This window comes from Alosa alosa, chromosome 4 (genome assembly GCF_017589495.1).
Source record: "Alosa alosa isolate M-15738 ecotype Scorff River chromosome 4, AALO_Geno_1.1, whole genome shotgun sequence".
NCBI classification, from domain to species: domain Eukaryota; kingdom Metazoa; phylum Chordata; class Actinopteri; order Clupeiformes; family Clupeidae; genus Alosa; species Alosa alosa.
The window spans coordinates 6,060,047-6,081,793 of NC_063192.1; the positions used below are offsets into that span (position 1 = coordinate 6,060,047).

General features: G+C 44.1%; 1 protein-coding gene across 1 annotated transcript in view; it reads right to left on the minus strand.

The window, feature by feature from the left end:
* nup210 (nucleoporin 210) overlaps positions 1-21,747 on the minus strand; it is a 39,429-nt gene that overhangs the window by 3,321 nt on the left and 14,361 nt on the right. The window contains exons 15-36 of the mRNA XM_048241574.1: positions 20,871-21,089; positions 20,295-20,468; positions 19,056-19,248; positions 18,616-18,722; positions 17,506-17,610; positions 16,653-16,754; positions 16,196-16,324; positions 14,604-14,731; positions 14,366-14,495; positions 13,685-13,747; positions 13,089-13,268; positions 12,692-12,772; positions 11,077-11,208; positions 9,129-9,287; positions 8,718-8,809; positions 8,249-8,423; positions 7,541-7,716; positions 4,047-4,267; positions 3,805-3,941; positions 2,854-2,968; positions 1,669-1,815; positions 41-291 (exon numbers count right to left, since the gene is read on the minus strand). Of these exons, the coding sequence (XP_048097531.1) occupies positions 41-291; positions 1,669-1,815; positions 2,854-2,968; positions 3,805-3,941; positions 4,047-4,267; positions 7,541-7,716; positions 8,249-8,423; positions 8,718-8,809; positions 9,129-9,287; positions 11,077-11,208; positions 12,692-12,772; positions 13,089-13,268; positions 13,685-13,747; positions 14,366-14,495; positions 14,604-14,731; positions 16,196-16,324; positions 16,653-16,754; positions 17,506-17,610; positions 18,616-18,722; positions 19,056-19,248; positions 20,295-20,468; positions 20,871-21,089 (3,216 nt within the window). The remainder of the gene's footprint in view (positions 1-40; positions 292-1,668; positions 1,816-2,853; positions 2,969-3,804; positions 3,942-4,046; positions 4,268-7,540; positions 7,717-8,248; positions 8,424-8,717; positions 8,810-9,128; positions 9,288-11,076; positions 11,209-12,691; positions 12,773-13,088; positions 13,269-13,684; positions 13,748-14,365; positions 14,496-14,603; positions 14,732-16,195; positions 16,325-16,652; positions 16,755-17,505; positions 17,611-18,615; positions 18,723-19,055; positions 19,249-20,294; positions 20,469-20,870; positions 21,090-21,747) is intronic.

Below are 21,747 nucleotides of genomic sequence, written 5' to 3' on the forward strand. Positions count from 1 at the left end.
TTACTTAATCAATAACAAGCGACAATAGTGAGGAAGTCACCTCCAAGCTTCCAAGGGCACCAGGGGCTCCATATACTGTGACATCAGCTGAGGTGTGCTGGTTGCTAAGGATCACTTCGTTCTGGTCACTATAGAGACCCGGGTTGACAGGAAGCAGGGCTCCGACCTGCTCGCCGGAGAAGTGGCTGCTCTCCACGCCAGCCTTGACCAGCAGGTTGGTCATGGACATGCTCAACACCTTTATCTGTTGGTCAGTGACCGGCTGCAGGGTCACCACACAGCTGTAGAGGCCTGGAGGAGACCAGAGAATGACCAGAGAAGAGTTTGATAGAAGTCTAAAAACAAAACCAGTATAGCAGAATTATTGTACAACCGGGTTTTCAAATTGAAACAAGCCCAGTTGCCTATATAAAAAATATATATTTTTAAGTTCACTCATCTATATAGTATCAACATGTTAGAGTGTATATATTCATATCAATCATTGGACATGTCTAATACATGTTTCTTTTACAGTTGATTTTTGATGCTATACTTCTAGGGGTGCAAATAATCTTTTTGTCAAAGTCTTCCATCTCTAATAGAACCAGTTAAGCATACTTCATGTACTTACAGAACCTAATTTACCACTAAGTCTTTATAGTTACAAATGTCTCCAGTTCACTGGTTTGGGCCTCCTGCGTGCCTCCCTTTTCAGATAAGTCAGCATGGTGAGCAGGCACTCCCAAAGACAATTAGCTTCACACTATCAGGGACAAACCCATTAGTCCGCTAGAATATCAGGCCACTTGAAATGGGCCTCGGTTGATAAATTCAATGAGTGTTTACATTATCGATCAGTAGATCGTAAAAAGCAGAATTTTACAGCTTTCACTGCGTAACCTGTTCTTCCTTTGACTGGTCTATCCCAGTCTCAAGATGGAGTATCCTTACTGTAGAGGGGTCACCATTCCATAAAACAGCTCATAATGAGGGTCTATTTACATCTTACAGTTAAACCATTTTAGATCCTTTTATCCTAGCTGGTTAACTTCCATTTACTGAGATATTTATCCTAAGTTGTACTTCATGGTAAATACTTCTGTGACATTCAAGTTACTGCGGATCTATAATGCACTTTCAGCAAAAAAAGTTTCTAATCAAGAGCCCTTTGGACATCTACAAGGGTCTTAACTGAAGCCATGAGGCCATGTGTGGTCTTTGTACTTCAAAATCGCTTACATTTGCTGGAAGGCTGAAATTCAAATAATCTATTTTGTTAACAGGATTGTTCAGGTGCAAAAGGTAGGCTAGATCCTTTTTAATTTAATTCATTTAAAGTTAATGTTCATTAAAGTTCTATGCTCATTAAGGTTCTTATTTTGCTGAGGCTCCTATTTCAGGTGCACATTGACACTAATGCGACTACTTCAAAACACAATTTGCCAAGATAGGATTGTTCATGTGTATAAAAAAGGTAGACTATTTTGCCAAGATAGGATTGTTCATGTGTATAAAAAAGGTAGATTATCTGTTCTTTTAAGACACCAGTGTCAGGTGAGCTACATCACTGGCTCAGTAAGGGACCCACATTGAACCCAGTTTGCTAAGAAATGGCTCTCTTTATGTGGATGCCATGAAGGCCATATTTATGAAGGTCTCTATCGGCTGAGCTACACTATGGAGTACCTGCGCTGGTGTCGAAGCCGGTGTCGGTGTGGAAGACGTCGTGGGCGGAGAAGCCGATGGCCTCGCTGGTGAAGGAGAGGACGCAGCGTACGGAGCTCTCTGGGTGCAGCGCCGGGATGCGCTCTGTCTGCGCAGCTGAACATGAACCTGCGGGAAAAGGAAAAATGCCACTGCATTCTAAAAAGCCTCCTTTTCCTCCCCGTGTCCCGTCAGTCTCCATCCTGCTGCTGATCAGTCAACACTACACCATCACCCCCCACCCCCCTTAAAAAAAATCCTCTTACCCACACTCACGTCCTGCTTTCTCCCTCGACTGATAAATCATCCAGCAGCTCCAGCAGAGAAACCCATCTACACTCTGTGAAAGTCTTGAACTTCACCCAGCAGCGTTCAAGCAACGTTCATTCATTTAAAGGAAATGTAATTTTATATTTAAAAACAAACTAAGCAGAAATTTCTTTCTGGAATACTTCAGGTAGATGGCTTAATATTGTAATTGCCATCACAAAAATAGATGCTCAGAGCAACAAAAAACTGGATTGTGGGGTTCTCTTGGGCGTTGTGATTGATTAGCAAGTACAATTTCAACAAGGCCCAGCTAGAAATTCCATCTATCCCTGGTAAACATCATGAATTCGAATCATACTTTAAAAGGAGAGACTTTGACAAAGGCCATGTGAACCAAATAGCTCTTTTTTGAAATATATTTTTTTATGGGCTCCTCTATAGCCTTTGATAGAACAGTGGCAAGTAACAAGCAGAAATAAAGGGGAGGGTTCAAGGAAAGGGCTAGACTTGAACTTGGGTCCTGTTTGCACCACAGCTCTCTCCACCTTTCCAGCACCTTAGAGCATCTCTAGACAGCATGTAGCATCTCTACTATAGACAGCATCTAGCATCTCAACACAGCATCTCTAGACAGCATCTCTTTTTCAGTTTCAACAGTGTGCAGCAGCTGAGCAGGCTATAGGATCTAGGGTTTACTTTAAGTAGCCTCACACACTATATTCCAATTCCTTAATTGATTAATTGCTTAATTTGTAACCTGCAGTTCTTATACAAGTCCATGTCATTACTATATGGCATGCGTGTTATACAAATAAATTTGAATTTGATTGTTACTGTATGCGGTTAACACTACAGTTAAAATAATACAATGGCCTCTATTGTTTCTCTTTAGCTCACCTTTGAGGTTGGTGCCACGATCTCTGGTGGTAAGGAAAACTCTGGACTCGCGGCTGTCTTTCCCAGGTGTTGAAGGAGCCATGACTGATGTTTTGGTGGCGGCGTCAACTACAACCTGTCAGAGGGGCACCAGAGGTGATTTCAGCACAGTGCAAATTAACAGCAAAGAGGATTAAAGCAAAAGAAATGTGCTCAGATCCCAGCATTTCCCATAGATGATTGACTCCTTCATGAAATCCTGTTTTTAGATACAGTCAGACCCTGTGGATTCTCCTTTAGGAGATACTCAGAAGCCAAACCAAGCAAAGCAACAGATTTTGTTTGGTCTCATCCTCTCTTGTGTGACCATCAACTGGTCTGACTCCAACTCTGAGTATACAAATGCAAATACACCATGACCGGTAAACTGCTTGAACAAAATGCTTTTAACATTTCAGAAAAAAACATTAAAACTTGCACAGCACACACTAGGAGAGGCCAATATTGAAGAAAGCTAATTAATGCGATCAGTGGTATGTGTGTGTATGTGTGTGTGTGTGTGTGTGTGCGCGTGTGTTGGACAGCCTTGCCAACAGTGTGACAGCTGCAGGAGAGATTGGACACTGCTGATGAGGTGATAAGATGCATCGGCACGGAGCCCCACTTCCGAGCACAAGCACACCTCCCCTGGGGGTGAGCCGGGTGGGTCTACCACAGATCTGGCCCCAATCCAGTACAGATCTGACGATTCCACACCAGAAAAGGGCCAAATCGGTTACCGTCTCAGACCTTCTAACTAACCACTCAATACACACAGAACCACCCTCTCAGCTCTGGAGGACTCCTTTGCCAATGTACACAGACCAACTGTGTGAAGGCACTGTGTGACATTTTTAAAATTATAATTTTAAGCGCATTAAAGTAAATCAAATTAGCACATGCTGTGGATGAATAGCCTGGCGCTGCTACTACCTCGCGGTATGTGCTCAGCTGGCCGGGTATCTCGTAGTAGACCGTCACGCTGCCCACGTCTCTGGCCACAGCCACGCCGGTCTTGGGGTCCACCTCCAGCACGCCACTGGCTGAGGACCTCCACGTTCCAGTCAGGCCTGGAAGAGAAGGAGGGGCAATAATATATTGGATAATTCATTTAAACATTCATTCTAAATCAGCTATTCCCCCAATCAGTCGTCCAGCAGCTCTCACGCCCTCACCCTCTGCGCTGACGAGCGGAGTGGACAGGCACACCACGTCCCCCACCACCAGGCTGTGGGCCTCCTCGGGGTAGATGGCGTGCTGCACGGGCAGGGCCAGGTAGTCGGACAGTCCCTGTTGTCCCGCGTCCCACACGCCCAGCAGCGTCAGTCCCACGTTCACAGTGCGCACCGTCAGCGTGCTGTTACTGCCGCCCTTCGCCACCTGCACCAGGTCGTCTCTGCACGCAGGGAGGGACAGACAGGACGCAGTCAGAACACATGCTGGAGAACACACTCAGTGGTAGTTTGAGCACAGAATCTCACAGCGATAACAGGAGTGTATAGTGTTGGAACGTGCCGTAAAGCAAGCAGAAAGGTGTGATAAAAAGGCATTAACTGGGCAGAATTGATCAACGAAAGGTTTGGCAAAAGCCAACCAATAGCATTGTTGAGCAATACCTTGAACTGAATGCGTAAAAGGATATTATAGTAGCCTTTAAAATGCCAACATGGCTGTGATGATGATGATGATGATGATGAACTACTATGTTGATGCCAAAGAATTATCTTGAGTTTAGAAGTTTGTCTCTGATAATTATGGTAGGCCTACTATTGCAATATTCTATTTGCTATTTGTCTAGCGTTGTTATTAATTGTTAAGACATGCAAAAAGAGATGACTGAATTCAATGAATGAGCTGGCAACACTGCAAGTTTTCATCAGGTCAACATCAACGGGAGAGAGTGGACTACTGAAATTGAATAGTACAAGGACAGGAGAAATTCGACGAGAAATTACGACTACACCTGAATTAAGTTTGGCAACCAAAAACGTTTTGCAGCGATGCAGTGAGTGCTCCAGCTACAAGTGGAACTTTGATAAGGAATTAGTTTGCATATTCCTCGATATACTAGCACTATGGTAATATATCCTACATAGGCCCCACTGGGGGAACCTGATACTTCTAACGCCTGAGCAGCAGTGAGCTGTACATGATAAGATCGGACTATGGGCGGTTATGAGCTCATGAACTTGATGAACTCAATGATGTAAACGTGAGATGAACATGAACATTTGGTAGAGGAGAAACACATACATAACGAATAATATATCCAATAATACAAAGGTAACAGTGGAGGACCATGAACATGAATATGTAGACCCTATAAAATAACGAGCGTGAATAAATGAACTGTGACATAATGAAAATTACTATAAGCAACATAATTGTAATATTTGTCATCATTAACATTTTCTTAATTATCTTAATCACTGCCTGAGCTGGAAGACAGCAAGGACCACAAAGTGAAAGATGCCCATTACAACCATACTAACAACCACCCTGAAATTAGAACACAATGTGTGTCGGGAACTTTAATATACTGGGCCTACTTTTGCATGCTGCAATTCAGCCCAGTGAATGAGAACACATCCATAATGCATTTTCATTGAAAAGGGATAAAGATGGCTGAAACATTTATTTTCCAAGTTCAAACATTGTAATCCTTCTCTTCAAACATCTGACCTAGATAATAAAGATGTTAGACTGTGATTCGTATTATACAGGTCTATTTCTGTGTGTTCGGTTACGGTAAGGCCGATTGTGACAAAAGCTCTGGACCAAATGCTTAATTTCTGTCTCCAGCCAGCTCAAGGGAGACCAGATGTTCAGAAAAGTGGGACACACCAGGTAGACACTGGCAAAGGCAGAGAGAGGGGCCTGGGGGGGCTTGACCTAGGCTTGGGGGTGGGGGGCTTTACCTAGCCTGGGGGTATGGGGCTTGACCTAGCCTGGGTTTTCCCATGCTGCCTTACGCGCGCAATTTTATTCACGCTGCTAGGCAGCCTGGATTCTATGGACTTCGTTTTCACCTCAACAAAGGAACCAAATCACAGAACGGAGGGAGGGCAGCAAGACGAGCCATTATGAGCCACGTACAGACCAAAGATTCTAGAACAGAGCTCAAGAATCTTTGGTACAGACGCATTTGATAGACATTCGTATTGCCCAATAAACGGCTCTGGGCATTCGTAAACCACGTTTCAAATACGAGAAAATTAATGTCTAGTTCCCAGACCCCATCTCAATGAGATGAGGTCTGACGTTAGCCAGGCTAGGCTTGACCAGTCCCTGGAGGATAAATACATTCTGCTGACCCTGACCTAGTGGTCTGCCATAACACAGGTGCAGAGGGAGTTTTTGGTCTCACAGGCTTGGTTTGGGAGAATTACTGCTGAGGAATTAAATGTGCGAGTTTCCTTGACTACTGCGCAGAGAGAGAGAGAGAGAGAGAGAGAGAGAGAGACACAGACAGAAAGCCCAGCCATCCACACATCTAGCCTTTCCTTCATCCATCCAGATTAGTTTTCTGTTCTCTGCTGCATGCAGAACAAAGCGATAGCATCAATTTATGGCAGGGCCAAGTGGGACTCCCTGGCTGCCTCCACGACGGCTACAACAGGACCACGTGGCTGTGTGTGCCTCGGTTTCTCTGGCTCCCATTAACTGAGCTCGCTCGGGAAAAAGCACTCAAACTGCGACATGGAGAAAAGGCACGGAGGTAGAGTGCTGTGGAGGACCTGCAGGAATCAAACCCACACGTCTGGACAACACACACCCTCACTTGGTCTATCAACTGCCTCTCGTCCATTGGGATGTCTGGGATACTGTTTTACAGGGACACACAGTTGGTGACTAAAGATACTTCAGACATCTGTTTTCTAACTTCAAAAAGGCCTAAATGTCTATATAATTCCACTGAAGTTATAACAAGCTGGTGTTGACTGAATAATGCAAAATAATTGTACAGCAACCATGATATTAAGGTTTACGTTCTCTGAGAATTCTACCAATAACCTTGAGTTGCGGTCGTGAGAGAGACAGATTCCTTATGTGTGCAACAAGAGCAAACTGATCATTTCGCTCTCTATTAATAAGAGTGGGAGGGAGAGAGTGAGAGGGAGAGAGCAAGAAAGAGATAGAAGGTAGAAGAGAGAGAGAAGTAAAAAGAAATAGAGCAGGAACTCTTGAGATTTTTGTTTTTTAATTAACCAGGGAAGTTTTAGCCAACGTTGCCGAGTGATATGGTTAATCAAGGTCAAATCTGAAACAGAAAATAACTGCACATTAAATTACATTTCACAGACTAAGCAGGAACCTCTTCTTTTTTCCCCCATAACCAAACTGTTCCACTTCATATGCGTGTTAATTAGTCATGTTTTCAACAGAACCACATTGCTCAATGTCAAATGTTCCTGTTTGTGGTTCTATAGAAAGAACAATGACACTGTTCCATCTCATGCTATCTACAGAACCATGCAGTTAGCACATGTCTCCTGTGCCTGTGCCTTTACTGCAAGGGAAATCAGATTCCACCACAGAAGGGCCTTTTTGTCATCATGGTTTTCTACAGAGCCATATATTTTCCTGTCTAACCAGTCCACTCCACCCTACATGTGCCTGTACATTGTCATACACTACCCCTCCGCCAACCCCCCAACCTGGTGCGTACCTGTTAGTGGCGAAGGTGAGCTGGGAGTTGTGGCTGTGGAGCAGGTCTCCAGTGCTGTCGTGGAAGTGCACCTGGAAGGAGAGCACTGTTCCCAGGGGGATGGCTGACAGGCTCTCTCGGTTTGTGGTATGCAGAACCGGACTTGTGCTGATGCGCAGGTAAGACACAGGCACCACCTGGACACACACACACACACACACACACACACACACACACAGTGTGTGAGCTCACATCTGCTAATGGATGGATGCATCTGAATATGGTAATTGGAGATCATCTGATTAAGTAATTAAGAGACTTCATTACTGGAAATTGTTAATAAGTGACAGGAGTAAAACCATGTTTACAGTGAATCTTAGACAAACAGATTACATAGAACTGTTTATATTTCACTCTTGTGAAAAACCTAAAAAAAAAAAGAAATACAGTGTGAGCTGTGGGGTCTCAGATTCACCACAGAAAAGTCATTTTCTCTGCATCTTGCTGGTATTGTGACTTTAAATCAGATCAACACACAGGTGTGCTGCTTTTACCATGAAGTAAATCAAATTTAGCACATTGCTACAGCCCTCAATCTGGGTCTTACTGTGAGGTAAATCACATTTAACACACATATTTTAACAGTCCTGTGTCTTGCTTTCCCTACGAGATAAATCAGATTAAACACGTAAATCTCCAGTCCTGTGGCGTGTGAGTCGGTGACAGTACCTTTACGGCCAGAATGAGCGTCTGATTGACACCGAAGCTCTCCTGGGAATTAACCTGCAGAGAGGAGGTACCCGTGAGTGATCCGGATGATAAATGGCCCATGTCGTCCACCTGGATCAGTGATGCTTTGTCTGGACAGTCCAGCACTTGGTAGGAGAGGACACCAACTCCATCCCTGAAGGTGAGACACACACACACACACACACACAGGACTAAGTTCTGTGGCATCTGCAACCTTTCTGTAATGTTTATGGGTAGGAAGGGAATGTCAAGAGGTACAAATCATTTGAAAGCCCTTTGAAAGAGCCTCTATATGTGATGGTATCTGGGAAATTCACCAGAGAGGGTTGAAACGGAGCAGAACTCAAGTTTTGTTTGTTTTCACCATGTGATGGGTTTTCCCAGATCCCATCACATATATTCCGTCTCCATGACTGATATATTTATATAAACAGGACTGTTCTTTCACCTGTTAGTTTGGAGCTTGATGTTGGAGTTTGGAGACATCAAAATCTCTTCCACCTGCACAGCAGGGATGACGAGCTGCAGGTTGTCATACACCTGAACCAGACAGACAGACAATACGGGCTGGAAATGAGTTTTGATGACAACTGTGAAACATCTGTAACATATCTGAAAAATCTTCAGCTATAGTTTGGTGTAAAGTTTTTAAGGAAAAAAAAAAACAAGCTTAGAACAGTGCCACTGAGTGCTTTGATTCCTGACTGCATTTGAGGGACACCTGCTTTTTGTTGGACATATGGCAACAATCATGCATATATCTGAAACTCAACATGAGGTGCCGCACCCATCCAATTAGCAGCCTTAGCAAACAAACACACACACACACACACACACACACACACACACACACACACACCTGGATCTGCAACTCGTCCGAGAGCTCCTTGGCGTTCCCCACCAACTGGCCCGCCTTGGGGCTGGTGGCCCGGACCACCACCTTCAGCCCAGTGCGGCCCTTGATCCGGCCCAGAACGCTCATGGCAAAGTTGTGTTCAGCACCCAGCTGCACGGAAGCCTGGAACACATTGGAACAAAAAGAGAGGAAGAGGGAGAAAGGGAGAGATTGGAGGTCAGGGAAGGGTTGGAGAGGCCTGCATGTGGGTGTGTGTGCGTGTGCGTGTGCGTGTGCGTGTGTGTGTGTGTGTGTGTGTGTGTGTGTGTGAGAGAGAGAGAGAAAGAGGCTATAGAAAGGAGAGAGATTACCAATTAGTGGGTAGTGCTTTGGGGAAACGACCGGGTGCATCTGCAAAAGGAGCAAGGGTGTGTGGTGTGTATGTACTTGCACATGTGTGTGTGTGTGTGTGTACTGTATGTGCGCCGGTAACCAGCAAAGTTGTGCATTTGTGGGAAGAGTGAGGGTCTAGGGTCTGTGTGTGTGTGTGTGTGTGTGTGTGTGTGTGCGCTGGTAACCAGCAAAGTTGTGTATTTGTGGGAAGTGAGTGTGTGTGTGTGTGTGTCCGTCTGTGCATGTGTATCACAGCTGGGGGCAGAGAAAGGCGCCCATCTCTTTGAGAGGATTAAAACGTTTCTGCCGCGCTTCAAGAGCGGACCAGAGATAACAGCACAATACGCACATCCTAATTTGTTCGAGCGTTTGGCGTCCGGATGCGGCGGGTGCACATCAAACAGCACGTTCGCACCGGCTGGCTCGCCAAGCCGGACGCAAAAAGCCCAAATGATGAAACGGCAGGCCGCGCGGCGCTTTGTGGCGCTAATGCCACACTCATTATGCCTCTCGTCTGCCCTCACCCACAGTCCAATTAAATTGACTAATCACTCGCGGAACGGCATGCAGATGCTCAGTCTGCTGCTGCTTAAAGGAACACTGCAAAACACTAACTTTCCATGAGAGGAACTAGGCAGTCGAGCCACGCAGACAGGAGGAAATAAATGTGTAAGCCAGGGAGTCGGACTTCACCGCATCGTCTGTCAGAATGTTTTTTTTTTTTCCAGACGGATGAGAGAAAAGCCGACTGCTGAAGCGTGCAGGAGAGAGAGAGATAGAGAGAGAGAAAAAAAAGAGAGAGCCAGAACAAGGGGAAAGAGAGAGCCGAATCCTCTGATCGCCATGGCGATTCATCTCCCTGCAACCTCTCCATAGCCCCTTTTACTGTACAGAGATGGTAGGACGGTGAGAGAGATAGGCGACTCGCACTCTGGGCATTCAAGTGGAAGGGATGATAATTAAAAGCCAAACCAGCTGTGAATAATGGAACAGAATATCTAGGGAAGAGAGAATATTGATTTAATGTATGAGAGACGATTCAGACTTATTTAGCTTTTCTATCATCTATTAGTTACAAGAAACACGTAAACTCTTTATTTCAATTAGAACAGAAACTGTAAAATTAGGGTTTTATTTAGCAGAACGTGTTCAACCCTCTTCCTCAAATGGCCCAACTGAAATAGACTGTGAATAATGGTAATTGAAAAAAAAAAAAAAAAAAAATATTTTTAATAGAGAGAGAGAGAGAGAGAGAGAGAGAGAGAGAGAGAGAGAGAGAGAGAGAGGAAGAGAACTAAACCTACTGTGGACTAAACCTACTGTTTAAGTTAATGCTTAAGTAAAGGTATAAACCTTCAAGTGGAAATGTGGACTCTATGTGTAACTCAGCTGTGTATTACGTTGTGTGATACAGTACATGTAGTCGAGCTGGTAAGTGTGTACTCTGCTGTTAGTAAAGCTGTGTGTGTGTGTGTGTGTGTGTGTGTGTGTGTGTGTGTGTGTGTGTGTGTGTGTGTGTGTGTGTGTGAGTGAGTGAGAGAGAGAGAGACAACTGCATGGTCCAACTGTTGTTTCCTACCTCGGAATGGCGCGTCTGCACTTCTAGGATGTCCCTCTTGGTCACGGACCAGTGGAAGGTGAGGCCAGGAACGGCGTTCCCAAAGGAGAAGGGGGTCTGGCTGCTTGTCAGGCCCATCACATAGGCCGGCATCTGGAGTAGAGAAAACCATTTAATGCCTGAGAGACTGTGCCATAGAGCAGAGGGATCTGTTCAACCTTTAGCAAAATGTGCCTTCCTCTCTTTATCTTTTCTGTCTGGCTTGAAGTTGTTATCCCCTCTTAGACACACACACACACACACACACACACAACTGAGAGAAAAAGATGTGCAAATAAATGCCTTAACACATTTAAATGTAAAAATAAACCATACACAGGGTACCCCCAGGATCCTCCAACTTAAATTCAAGACTTTTTAAGAGCTTTTCAATACCACTTCGAATGAAATTTAATACCAACTTTGCACCCTTTTTTTCCCCCTACAGGCCAAAGTGAACAGGCTACAACCTGGGTAGCCTACTTTGGTGGTACTGTATGTGCGTGTGTGCATGTCATTTGGGTGTGTGTAATCTACATGAGTTGTTTTTTATTCAGGTATTTCTGAAGATGTCATAGGCCTTATGGACAATTATTAGCCTAGTAGAGTACGCATAAAAAAATAGTCTACCTTATTTTATTTGATAAAGTGGATTTGAGATGTTTTAACCTGCAGCCTAGGCTACATGCATATTGTCCTAGTTAGTTTGTTTAACTAACCATGTTGTGAGAACAGGAAGGAATACTCCAGGCGAGGCTATTTAAGAAAGTTTCTTAAACAATACATCATGCCAATCTTCATTGCTTTTGTCTTGGAATGACACATGCCAGTTTAGGAGCAATTCATCTTTAATTCACATTAGCCTTTACTATACTGATAAAGTTCATACTGTTAAAGTAGTCAGAATTTGCTCCACCTTTCGCCCATCTAAATTGTTCAAACATGTATTCTTCATGCAGAAACTCATTGTAACCTACCATACAGTTGAACACAGTACCTCCTCTTATTTGTGTGTGATGGAATTGACTGTGTTGATTTGTGATGAAATTCTATTGTGTGTATATAAGTATACATATCGGTATTTAGGAGCCCACGTCTATTTTTTCACATGCAAACATGGCAGCATAAAGTTAGCGGTCTAATATTGTGATATCCTGTGATATCCCTAGACATCTATCCTGGTCGGCTCACATCACTATTCCAGCTGACATTTCATACACACCTGCGCTTGCAATTTCAAAATAAAAGCGATAGTTTGTTTATATTCTGAAGAGACACATATCTTCCCCTTGGGATCTACAATATCATGGTCTCTACAAATATTATGGTCTTCAATACTTTTAAGGCATTAATTTGACAATATTTAAGACCTTTTCAATACCTTGCGGGTATAAGGAATTGTGTACAGGCAAGACTGCTCGAAATCGCTGAAAGTCTGCAATCCCCATCTCATGACAAATATTGACGCCCCCTTAGGACGGTGTGTAGCTGTGTGACGTGTGTATTGATGGGAGTGTTTGTATTGACACTCTTTATCATCCCACTTAACAAATAACGTTAATCAACAGCAACATGCTTTCCGCAAAAAGGAGATTACCAGCGTTCCCGTCTTCATCCTGGTGATGGGGGCTCGGATACGGATGCCCGCGAGCTGCACCACCTCCACCTCAACCTGGTCCTGTTGACAAGAAAAGAGGAGGTTGATGATCCACCACCTGCCTGAACAATCCTCAGCTACTTCCCTATGAGCAAAGTCCTAAATGAACATAACTTAAAGATATAACATTTTATTTTAACATTTTTAACATTTTTTCCCAGGAATTCATGATAGTATGCCTTGAATGTGTATGATCAACTTAGACTTTACTAAGATCTTTTCTTTTTGGTGATGCACCACATTACAATTAGTTTTTTTGGAAGCGGTCCAGACCCCCTCCTTTATGACTTGGCAGAACACTAATGGTGCTGCGTCATTTCCTGTGCAGTTGCAGTACCTGTGAAACTATAACAAGCTTCCCGGTCTCCGCATCCACAGCTTGCACCAGGCCCGTCACGGTGACATTGCCGACGGTGATGCCCTTAACGTGACCTATGCTGTTGACAGAGGCCACGTCATCATTGGCCATGGAGAAGAGGATGTTTGACTGCGGTTGGGGACCTCCTTCTGATGTTATCTGTCAACAAGCGGATGAACCAACATGTCAGCACCCCAGCAAATAATTGATATTTACATTCATTTATTTAGCATATTAATGTTAGATTTTTATGATAATACACAATAACAAAATCATCTATTTAGCACAGGCTTTGTCTAAAGCCACATATAATATGCAGTTATGCTTTTTGACCGTATGTATGTACCCAGAGTATAAAAGCCATGTCCTTGATGTTCTTGCACAACTGTACAGGAACAGATTTTCATTAGCATAAAACATACAGCCACAAGTGACACTGGCAAACACCGGAATTACATCTCAAGCTGATGATAAATGATCCAAATGACATTGCGTGTCAATGTTTTTCTTCTCCATTGACTAAAAAGCTCTTTAGGTCAGGAGGGAGTAGCCGGGCCAGGCGGCAGCTTGATTACCTGCATCATCGCTCCGATAATCAGGGTCATTTTCCGCGGAATGAGCCGGAATGGCGGGAACACCTAGCAAGAGGCAGGATGAAAATGTGTGTGAGAGTGGAAGAGCACAAGCTCATCATGGGTAAAAAATTATGCTTAAGAGCTCGGTGAGGTGTGAGCAGCATCCCATATCCCATATTCAGCTGCAGGGTCTCGCATGCTTTTATTTCACAGGAGAACCAGACTGCAGCTCTGGTGGGGACGTGGGGACGAGTAAGGGACTAACACCCAATCCAGAAGCTCAGCTCATATCTGAAAACCTGGACTGCAAAGACGCAGTCCCCTCATGGGTTAACATGACACCTCAAAGCTCTTTACTGTCGCATTTCAAAATTATTATCAAATGAGGTCACATGAGATTATGATAGACTATAATTAATAGACTTGATACTGGCATCTGTCCTGGGACAACACCATTCTAAACTTTTTTTATGCTTGTAAATGTATGTGCACTGAGATCACAACATCACTATCTATCTTTGACTGAATTTTTTGGTTGATTTCTATACACAGTAGAAGATCTGAGATTTGATCTGAGGTTTGAGCTGTCAAAGTCCTGGTCCTGATCTTCTGATCCTTTGGATCAGGTCCATTCGGTACCAGAGTCAGCTCCTCTCTGTAGAATACATTAACTACATTTACCTCAATGGTCTGGGGAGCTGAGGATATTTTCTTCCCACTTTTATCCAACACCACCGCAGACACACTGGTCTGTCCAATAGCCAAGCCTTTGACCAGGAAAATGGCAGTGTCCCTTTCAGAGGATTCGGCTCTGTGAGGGAGGAAAATACATATATAAATACATGTCCACTACATTCACAGAGAGGATAATTGCACTTTCTATTTCTTTCGATTCAATTAATGGTCATTGTTGACTTACTGTAGGCTTATAATCGATGATGCAGCCTTCAGTTTCAGGTTCATAAATGGGAAATATTTGGCCAAAAACGGCTTTTTATTGTCATCCAGTACTCTCACATAGGCTCTCACAGACTTTCCAATCTCCACCTGCAACACAGTGAGCATTCAATTTCAACAAAAAAAAAAAAAACATAACTGGAAGAAAAATTCTAAAGGCCAAAGTAAGTTTGAAGATCGAGCACCATTTGTCTTCTGTTTCCTCAGCTACTTCTGTACTTTATTAAAATGGCTGAAAAAAAGGTCTTTGCTAAGACCTTTTCTTTTTGGTGCACACTAGAATGCTGCTCCCGAACTGATTTAATGCACAGATGCACATGCCTACATCCAGGAGCAGTGATCATAGCGTTCCAAGCAGCTATTAAAATGTTTTAGTTGCAGTGCCCCCTATGAATTGAATATGTAATTGAACAAAATTTGCCATGCATGCAAAGATTGCGGCAGTGAATCAGCATGTCAAATTTCATAAACTCTTAAACTTCACTGCATAAGATACTTACATTAAGATACTAGTCTGGCACCTGACAATATACTAACGTTTGTAGAAACAAGGCTGACTTAAGACAAATAGTGACGTTTCCCTCAGCCCCCAGGATGACAGACCAGTCAACGAGATGATGATGTTATTTTTTAAATCGAAAGTGGCTGTGGTAAACAATTTATAGTGTTGTGCCGTATAAGTATAACTATATATACTCTTTTGATCCCGTGAGGGAAATTTGGTCTCTGCATTTATCCCAATCCGTGAATTAGTGAAACACACTCAGCACACAGTGAACACACAGTGAGGTGAAGCACACACTAATCCCGGCGCAGTGAGCTACCTGCTACAACAGCGACGCTCGGGGAGCAGTGAGGGGTTAGATACCTTGCTCAAGGGCACTTCAGCCGCTCCTACTGGTCGGGGTTCGAACCGGCAACCCTCCAGTTACGAGTCCAAAGCGCTAACCAGTAGGCCATGGCTGCCCAACGTGAAACATGGGTTTACCCCCAAAGTGAGGCTGGAACACTTGAAAACGTATTTACAACTGGTTTTAGGTGTTGTCAATTTTCAGTAAGGCACAGTTGCTGTCTCTTTCTACAGTGAACCCATATAGCCTCTCAAACTCAGTCACCTGTCACTGGAGGTCAGTAAAGTCTTTTGAGATTTCAGGGCATAAACCTTAGAGAAAGACGTGGACAAATAATGAGTGTTTGTTTGTTTGTTTGTTTAATTTAAGGCCATTTCCGCAACTAAGGCTATTTAATGGCCAGAGCATTGTGTGTTATAGAAACTTAAATATGTTTTTTAAAATCTATGCTGGTAAGACATTCTAAAACCTTCAAAGATGGGACCTTACTAAAAACATCAGCTATAGAATTTTGATAATAAAATTGTTCAAATAATGAGTGGGGGGCAGAGAGAAAGCAAGAAGCGAAAAGCCAGAGAGGGAGGGGAGAGAGAGAGAGAGAGAGAGAGAGAGAGAGAGAGAGAGAGAGAGAGAGAGAGAGAGAGAGAGAGAGAGAGAGAGAGAGAGAGAGAGAGAGAGAGAGAGAATGTGCTCTACAACTAACCTTGTCAACCACTCGCACATAAACCTCCAGTATATCCGAGATGTGGACGGCGGCTGTGGCTGGGGCTGGGAACGCCAGGCAGAGGTCGTGAACCATGACCTGTAAACTCCCCGGCTGCTTAGGCACCACCTGGAACACATCCGCAGGTCACGCATGTTTTAGTGCCTCTCCCACACAAATACACCTTCATCTCTAGTGGCTCCCCGACATACTCCACAACTCCATTCACCATAACAGTGAATGCAGCAGCAATACTGAATGTAATGCTAAGAAAATACATACGTTTTAAGTAAAAACAACAGTGCATACAGTGAATATACAGTGAATGCTGACCAGTGAACCTCAGTGCCACTGATAAATCACTGCTTCATATAAATACAACTACAGTGACCAGCACAGCAACGGGGATACAAATGCAATAGTGGACAGGGTGAATGCACAGTGAATAAATGCCAACCTCTGCGGTTCCTTGGGCATCTTGGTACAGCACATCCACCAATCCTCCGACACTGGCATTGACGTAAAAGTAGCCGGACCCCTCTCGAAGAGTGAGATCAGCCTGCAAGAGGAACATACACATTACCCAGGGCTCTGATGACAACTGACCACATTGGTGTCATTGCAGACTAGCCAGACTTTGAATTCTTCCATTTCCACAATTCTGTTCCATTTTTACCCATTTATTTCCCCAATTTCCACTAAATAGTTAACAAACAGCTAACAATACATTATTCCTTTTTGCAGTGCAGTGAGTTCAGCCCTCTGGGTTGGTGCATAACTTGTTTTCTTTTTAGATGTGTGCCAAACTCCTTGACCCCTTCTTTGCGCAGCAAATACAACAAAACTGAATGCCATCCAATGACAGATTTACACACAGAGCCATGGGGATGTAGCTGCATTAGGAGGGTCATCACTGACAGATTTGTGACCAGTCAGATTCTCAGGTACCGGCCGACTCTGGAGCAGACAAGCCCCAGATGTGTGCCAGGTAAGGGGCAAAATCAGCTGCTTTAACCAGCTAGTAATCAAGGATCTTTGCTTTAAAAGGTGAGGGGTTTTGAACATTCTAACATAAGATTCCGTTCCACAACAACTGAAGGTTCTAAAATTCTCTGTTGAATTCAATGGACCCAGATATTCTAGAACGTTCATTTTCCAAACAGTCCCGTCACACCGGTGTGACGTACACCTTTAATAATGGCTAACATTACAAAGGTCAAAAGGTCACCAGGGCCCCTAGATAAGGTAAAGCTGAAAGAGCCACGGGTGCCTGGGAGGGGGCAGAACGTGGGGTATTAGGGACGTCTTACCCGCACGTCAGGGTGGTTATAGATGGTGACTGTGTCAGGGCTGACCCTCACGTCCTCCACCAGCAGAAGGTCAAGAGTGGCTGACACCGCAGTGAGGGGAGTAAACTGGAAAACAAAAAGAATAACATTTAAAAAAACATCCAAGTTCTCATTTAATGTCCCTCTTCCAAATCCACCATTACAGCATTACAGTTATTCAATTAGGGGATAAATTAATAGGTTTTACATTTGCTTTTGTAATCTGTACAAAATATAACACATTTCCATTTATCCTTCTCTGAACTATCCATTGAAATATATAAATGGATAAATAAGAACTCCATAATCAGAGAGGAAGAAGTTGTGGAGGTGATGTTGTCGCATCCTAGCAACGGTTCACAAACTGAATCACAACATACAAAACCACTGAAAGATACCAGAGCGCCTTATTGCTTGAGTGAGATAAGTTTCAGTGTGGCAGATGAGGATTACATTAAGAAACTACAGAACTTGTCCTTCAATAAAGACTTTACAAAGAGGCAGCTGCATAGTCCCTCGCAGCTAAAAGTCTTTAGGAGTTCAGCTCATAATACTGCCAATACTGTTCCCCATCACTGAAGCTGCTGGAGCCCCATTTCACCACTGTGCACGACTAAAGCGGAGTACACATGTCTCTATTAGATCATCTGTACAGACTAATGACAACAGTGCAGTTGCTTCCTTAATACTCTATTCATGAAATATCATTGACAAATATTGCCGATAAGGAGTTCAGGACCATTTTATAGTTATCTCTGGACTATCAAGTGCATTGTAAGATGGCAGCTTTTATAATACACAGGAGGTACTGTCACGGAAGCGGGCTTTTCTGGTTAACTTTGCCCCTCATTTCTGTACTTGTGTGTGTGTGTGTGTGTGTGTGTGTGTGTTTTGTTGTAGCAACCATCAGGAAGCTGTGGGCTGATGCATCACTTTGTGGCCACTCACACACACACACACACACACACACACACACACACACACACACACTTCCACTGAACAGGAAGTGAAACCAGTTCTTCATGACTGGGCTGTAGACTGGATGGCTTAGTGCCCAAACATGAAAGCACCAACTGTAAAAGTGTGCCATACCCCAGGAAGGACTTCAGCAGCATCGAGGTGAGATGACTGATAGCCCACTGCAGTCATAGAGATGGACGCCATGCCTGACTCATGGTGAACAAGGACCGACTGACGACCTGGAACAGACGAGAACCAGGTTTTAGGGTCACTCTAAATGACTAAATAGAGTCACTCTAATGATCTAAAATAGAGTTATGAGTAATAACCATCAATTTATCACAAATAATCATGGACTTTTTGGCAATATGCTTTGTGGTTTTAACAATAGATATTTCATCAATTTACTTAATTACTTTAATGAAATATTACCATTATATTATAATAATACAACCTAAGTTGCAATGTTTTGCATAAATAAATAGAAGTAGCAGCATTTTGTGATTGATACACTTTTTAATCTCCCAATGTATCATTTGTAGAGACAGACCCACTCTAGGTCACAAGCGCACCATGCATCTTAGCCTGTTTACTGGCATCCTCAAACAGTTGGAGGTCCATGGGCATGGAGGCTTCGATGCTGGCCAGTGACACTTTGGACGACTCCCAGACGATGGCCAGAGAGCTGAAGTTATCAAACTTCCTGCCCTGGTGATCAAAGGCGGCCAAGTCCAGCACAGGATTGCGGTAATTAGACACAGGCACCTGTGAAATAAAAAAACAACAAAAAAGTTGAAAGTTTAAAAGACTCCAAACAAAAACAAAAGGTTTTTTTTTAATCAGTATGTGGATTTAGTGATAGTGCGGGTGGGATGATATTAGCCCAGTAGCCTTTGGAATCATTCTGCCATCACCCTGGGGAGCAGTGAGTTGCTGAATCAGTTTTTATAGATTACTGGACTGCGGTATCCCTGAGTGCAACAACACTGCTGCAAGCCCAGCTCCTTCAGAAGAGGAGGGGAATCAGAAGGGTAGGCACAGGACTATAATACAGAATGTACAAGAGCCAGAGGGGGTTGTTGCCAAGGGCATTTAATGCTCATTTGGTGCTCACCCCTAACGCTTAGAGGTGCAGAATGTTGATCATCAAGTCATTCAAGATTTCTAAGCATTACGCAGGTCTGATGGCATGGTTAAAAAGGCTTGTTGTGTTAAAGGGTTTACAGTTCATGCACTTGTTTACAGTTTTCTGGCAAGTGACAATGGCAAACAAGCGCTTTCAAAGATCTCAAATATCCCAATAGCAACAAAAACATTCAGCTTTGAGGGCTGTCATGTCCACCAATAAAGGCTACTTAGACCCCTAACCAATTTGAGCGTAAATGTAATTGCCATTACATGCCAATATAATGCTGATGAGCTTTAAGTGTGGGCAGGGCCACCAGCAGCCCTCAGGAGCAGACTGTGGGCCAAAGTCACAACACACAGCTCCCCTTTCAACAGGAAGAGGCCTGAGGCGTAGCCTGGCACCACACAATTGCACAGCTTACAAGCACACACCACATTCTGCAGTGCATTTTGCTGGGGACGTCATCTGAGCTTTTTTACCCGAGATCTCCTGACATCATTTCGATGGCTACCATTAGGAACGTATCCAGTGAACAGTGTAACGTAGGCTAGTGGTAGTTCATGGAGCAAATCAAATATCATGATGTTATCAGCACCCTTATCAGCCAATTTCCTCCTCAGTTTCTGACTTGAGTACACAGCGATTGATGAGATATGGACGCCACGCCTGCCGGCGTTCTCACCACTTGTTTGTTCTGCTGCAGTAGGGGGCAGGACAGGTCCAGTCGGGGGTTGGTGTAGATGGGCACGAGCGTGAGGCGGGAGGGCGGCGCGCAGATGAACTTCACCACGGCCGGCTCCACCGCAGGGAAAGGGTTGGTCAGGCTGGGCTGATTCCCCACAGTCACCTCCAACACCTGGACGGGAATGGACGAGCAGTTAACGGGGAGAGGACTCAATAAGCAGATGTGTTTGCTTAAAGTGATTTACATATCAGTAGAGGAGACTGTTTAATCTAGGGACTTAAGCTTCTGGGAAAGCTCAAAAGCATGACCTAGAAAAAGACGAAAAGACAGCAAGAGAGGTAAAACAAAATAGACAGGAAGAATGAAAGGTGGAGTGAGTGAGAGAGAGAGAAAGAGAGAGAGAGAGAGAGAGAGAGAGAGAGAGAGAGAGAGAGAGAGAGAAAAGAAAGGAGAAAGAAAGGAGAGAATGCAAAAAACAGAGAAGAGAGAGGAAGAGCGAGCCAGACAGATAAAAGGAAGAAAGTTAAGGATGAGGGAGAAGGAAGAAGGTAAGGCAGCCCTGCAGCATCTCACCTGTTCTCCGAGGGCGCGGCAGGTGGCGCGGACCCAGTGCTGGGCGTAGCTCCGGGATGCCGGGGCGCACAGGCTGAGGCTGGCACTGGACGGGTCCTCGGCCTTCAGGTTCCGGAAGAAGCTGGAGGGCTCCAGCACCCAGGGCCTGGGGCCACCCTCAAACAGCATGTCCTTGGAGGAGCCCAAGGTCACCAGGGACACAGAGACCGGGTCCACGGCCTGCAAAGCACCAGACACGTCCACAAAGAAACATCAGTTTTAAACACAGTAGTGAATGAATTAACAACACCGAGATGGACATGGGCCAACGCTTGTCTGCCACACAAGAACTGTAACTGTATTCAGTCACAGACATGTTGTAAAAAATAGAGGAGTGAATGTACTGATAACACCCCAGTACACCCCAAACTCCACTGTCAGATTAAAAATGCATGTTGTTTTGTAGTCACAAGCCAACAGCAACAGTAGCAAACAGCAAAAGTAAACAAATGATATAAACAAGAGGTGAATGTTATTGACAATAGCCAGGCAGGCAGCCACTTATTCTGGACTGAAAATGATCCACTTTTGTTTCATCAATCATATGATATTACATAAAGTCAATAGCAGCAGCTTCTGGGGACATACATGCGTAGGCCAGACTCTTATCTAGACACTCCTGTCTCTTCTCTCAGAAGGGGAGTAATACACGAGCATCATCAAGGTTAACCCAGTGTCTGGATTTCCACATCTCTTCCACAAACTTTAATGAACTGCCGAACCACGCGAATGAAAAATGCATGACAAACAAAAGCATTCATTAAAACACTCCAGTTAGTCCTTCAAAGCTTGTTTACCATAAATTAGGCATTCAAAGCAGTGGAGTTCAGCTATTCCT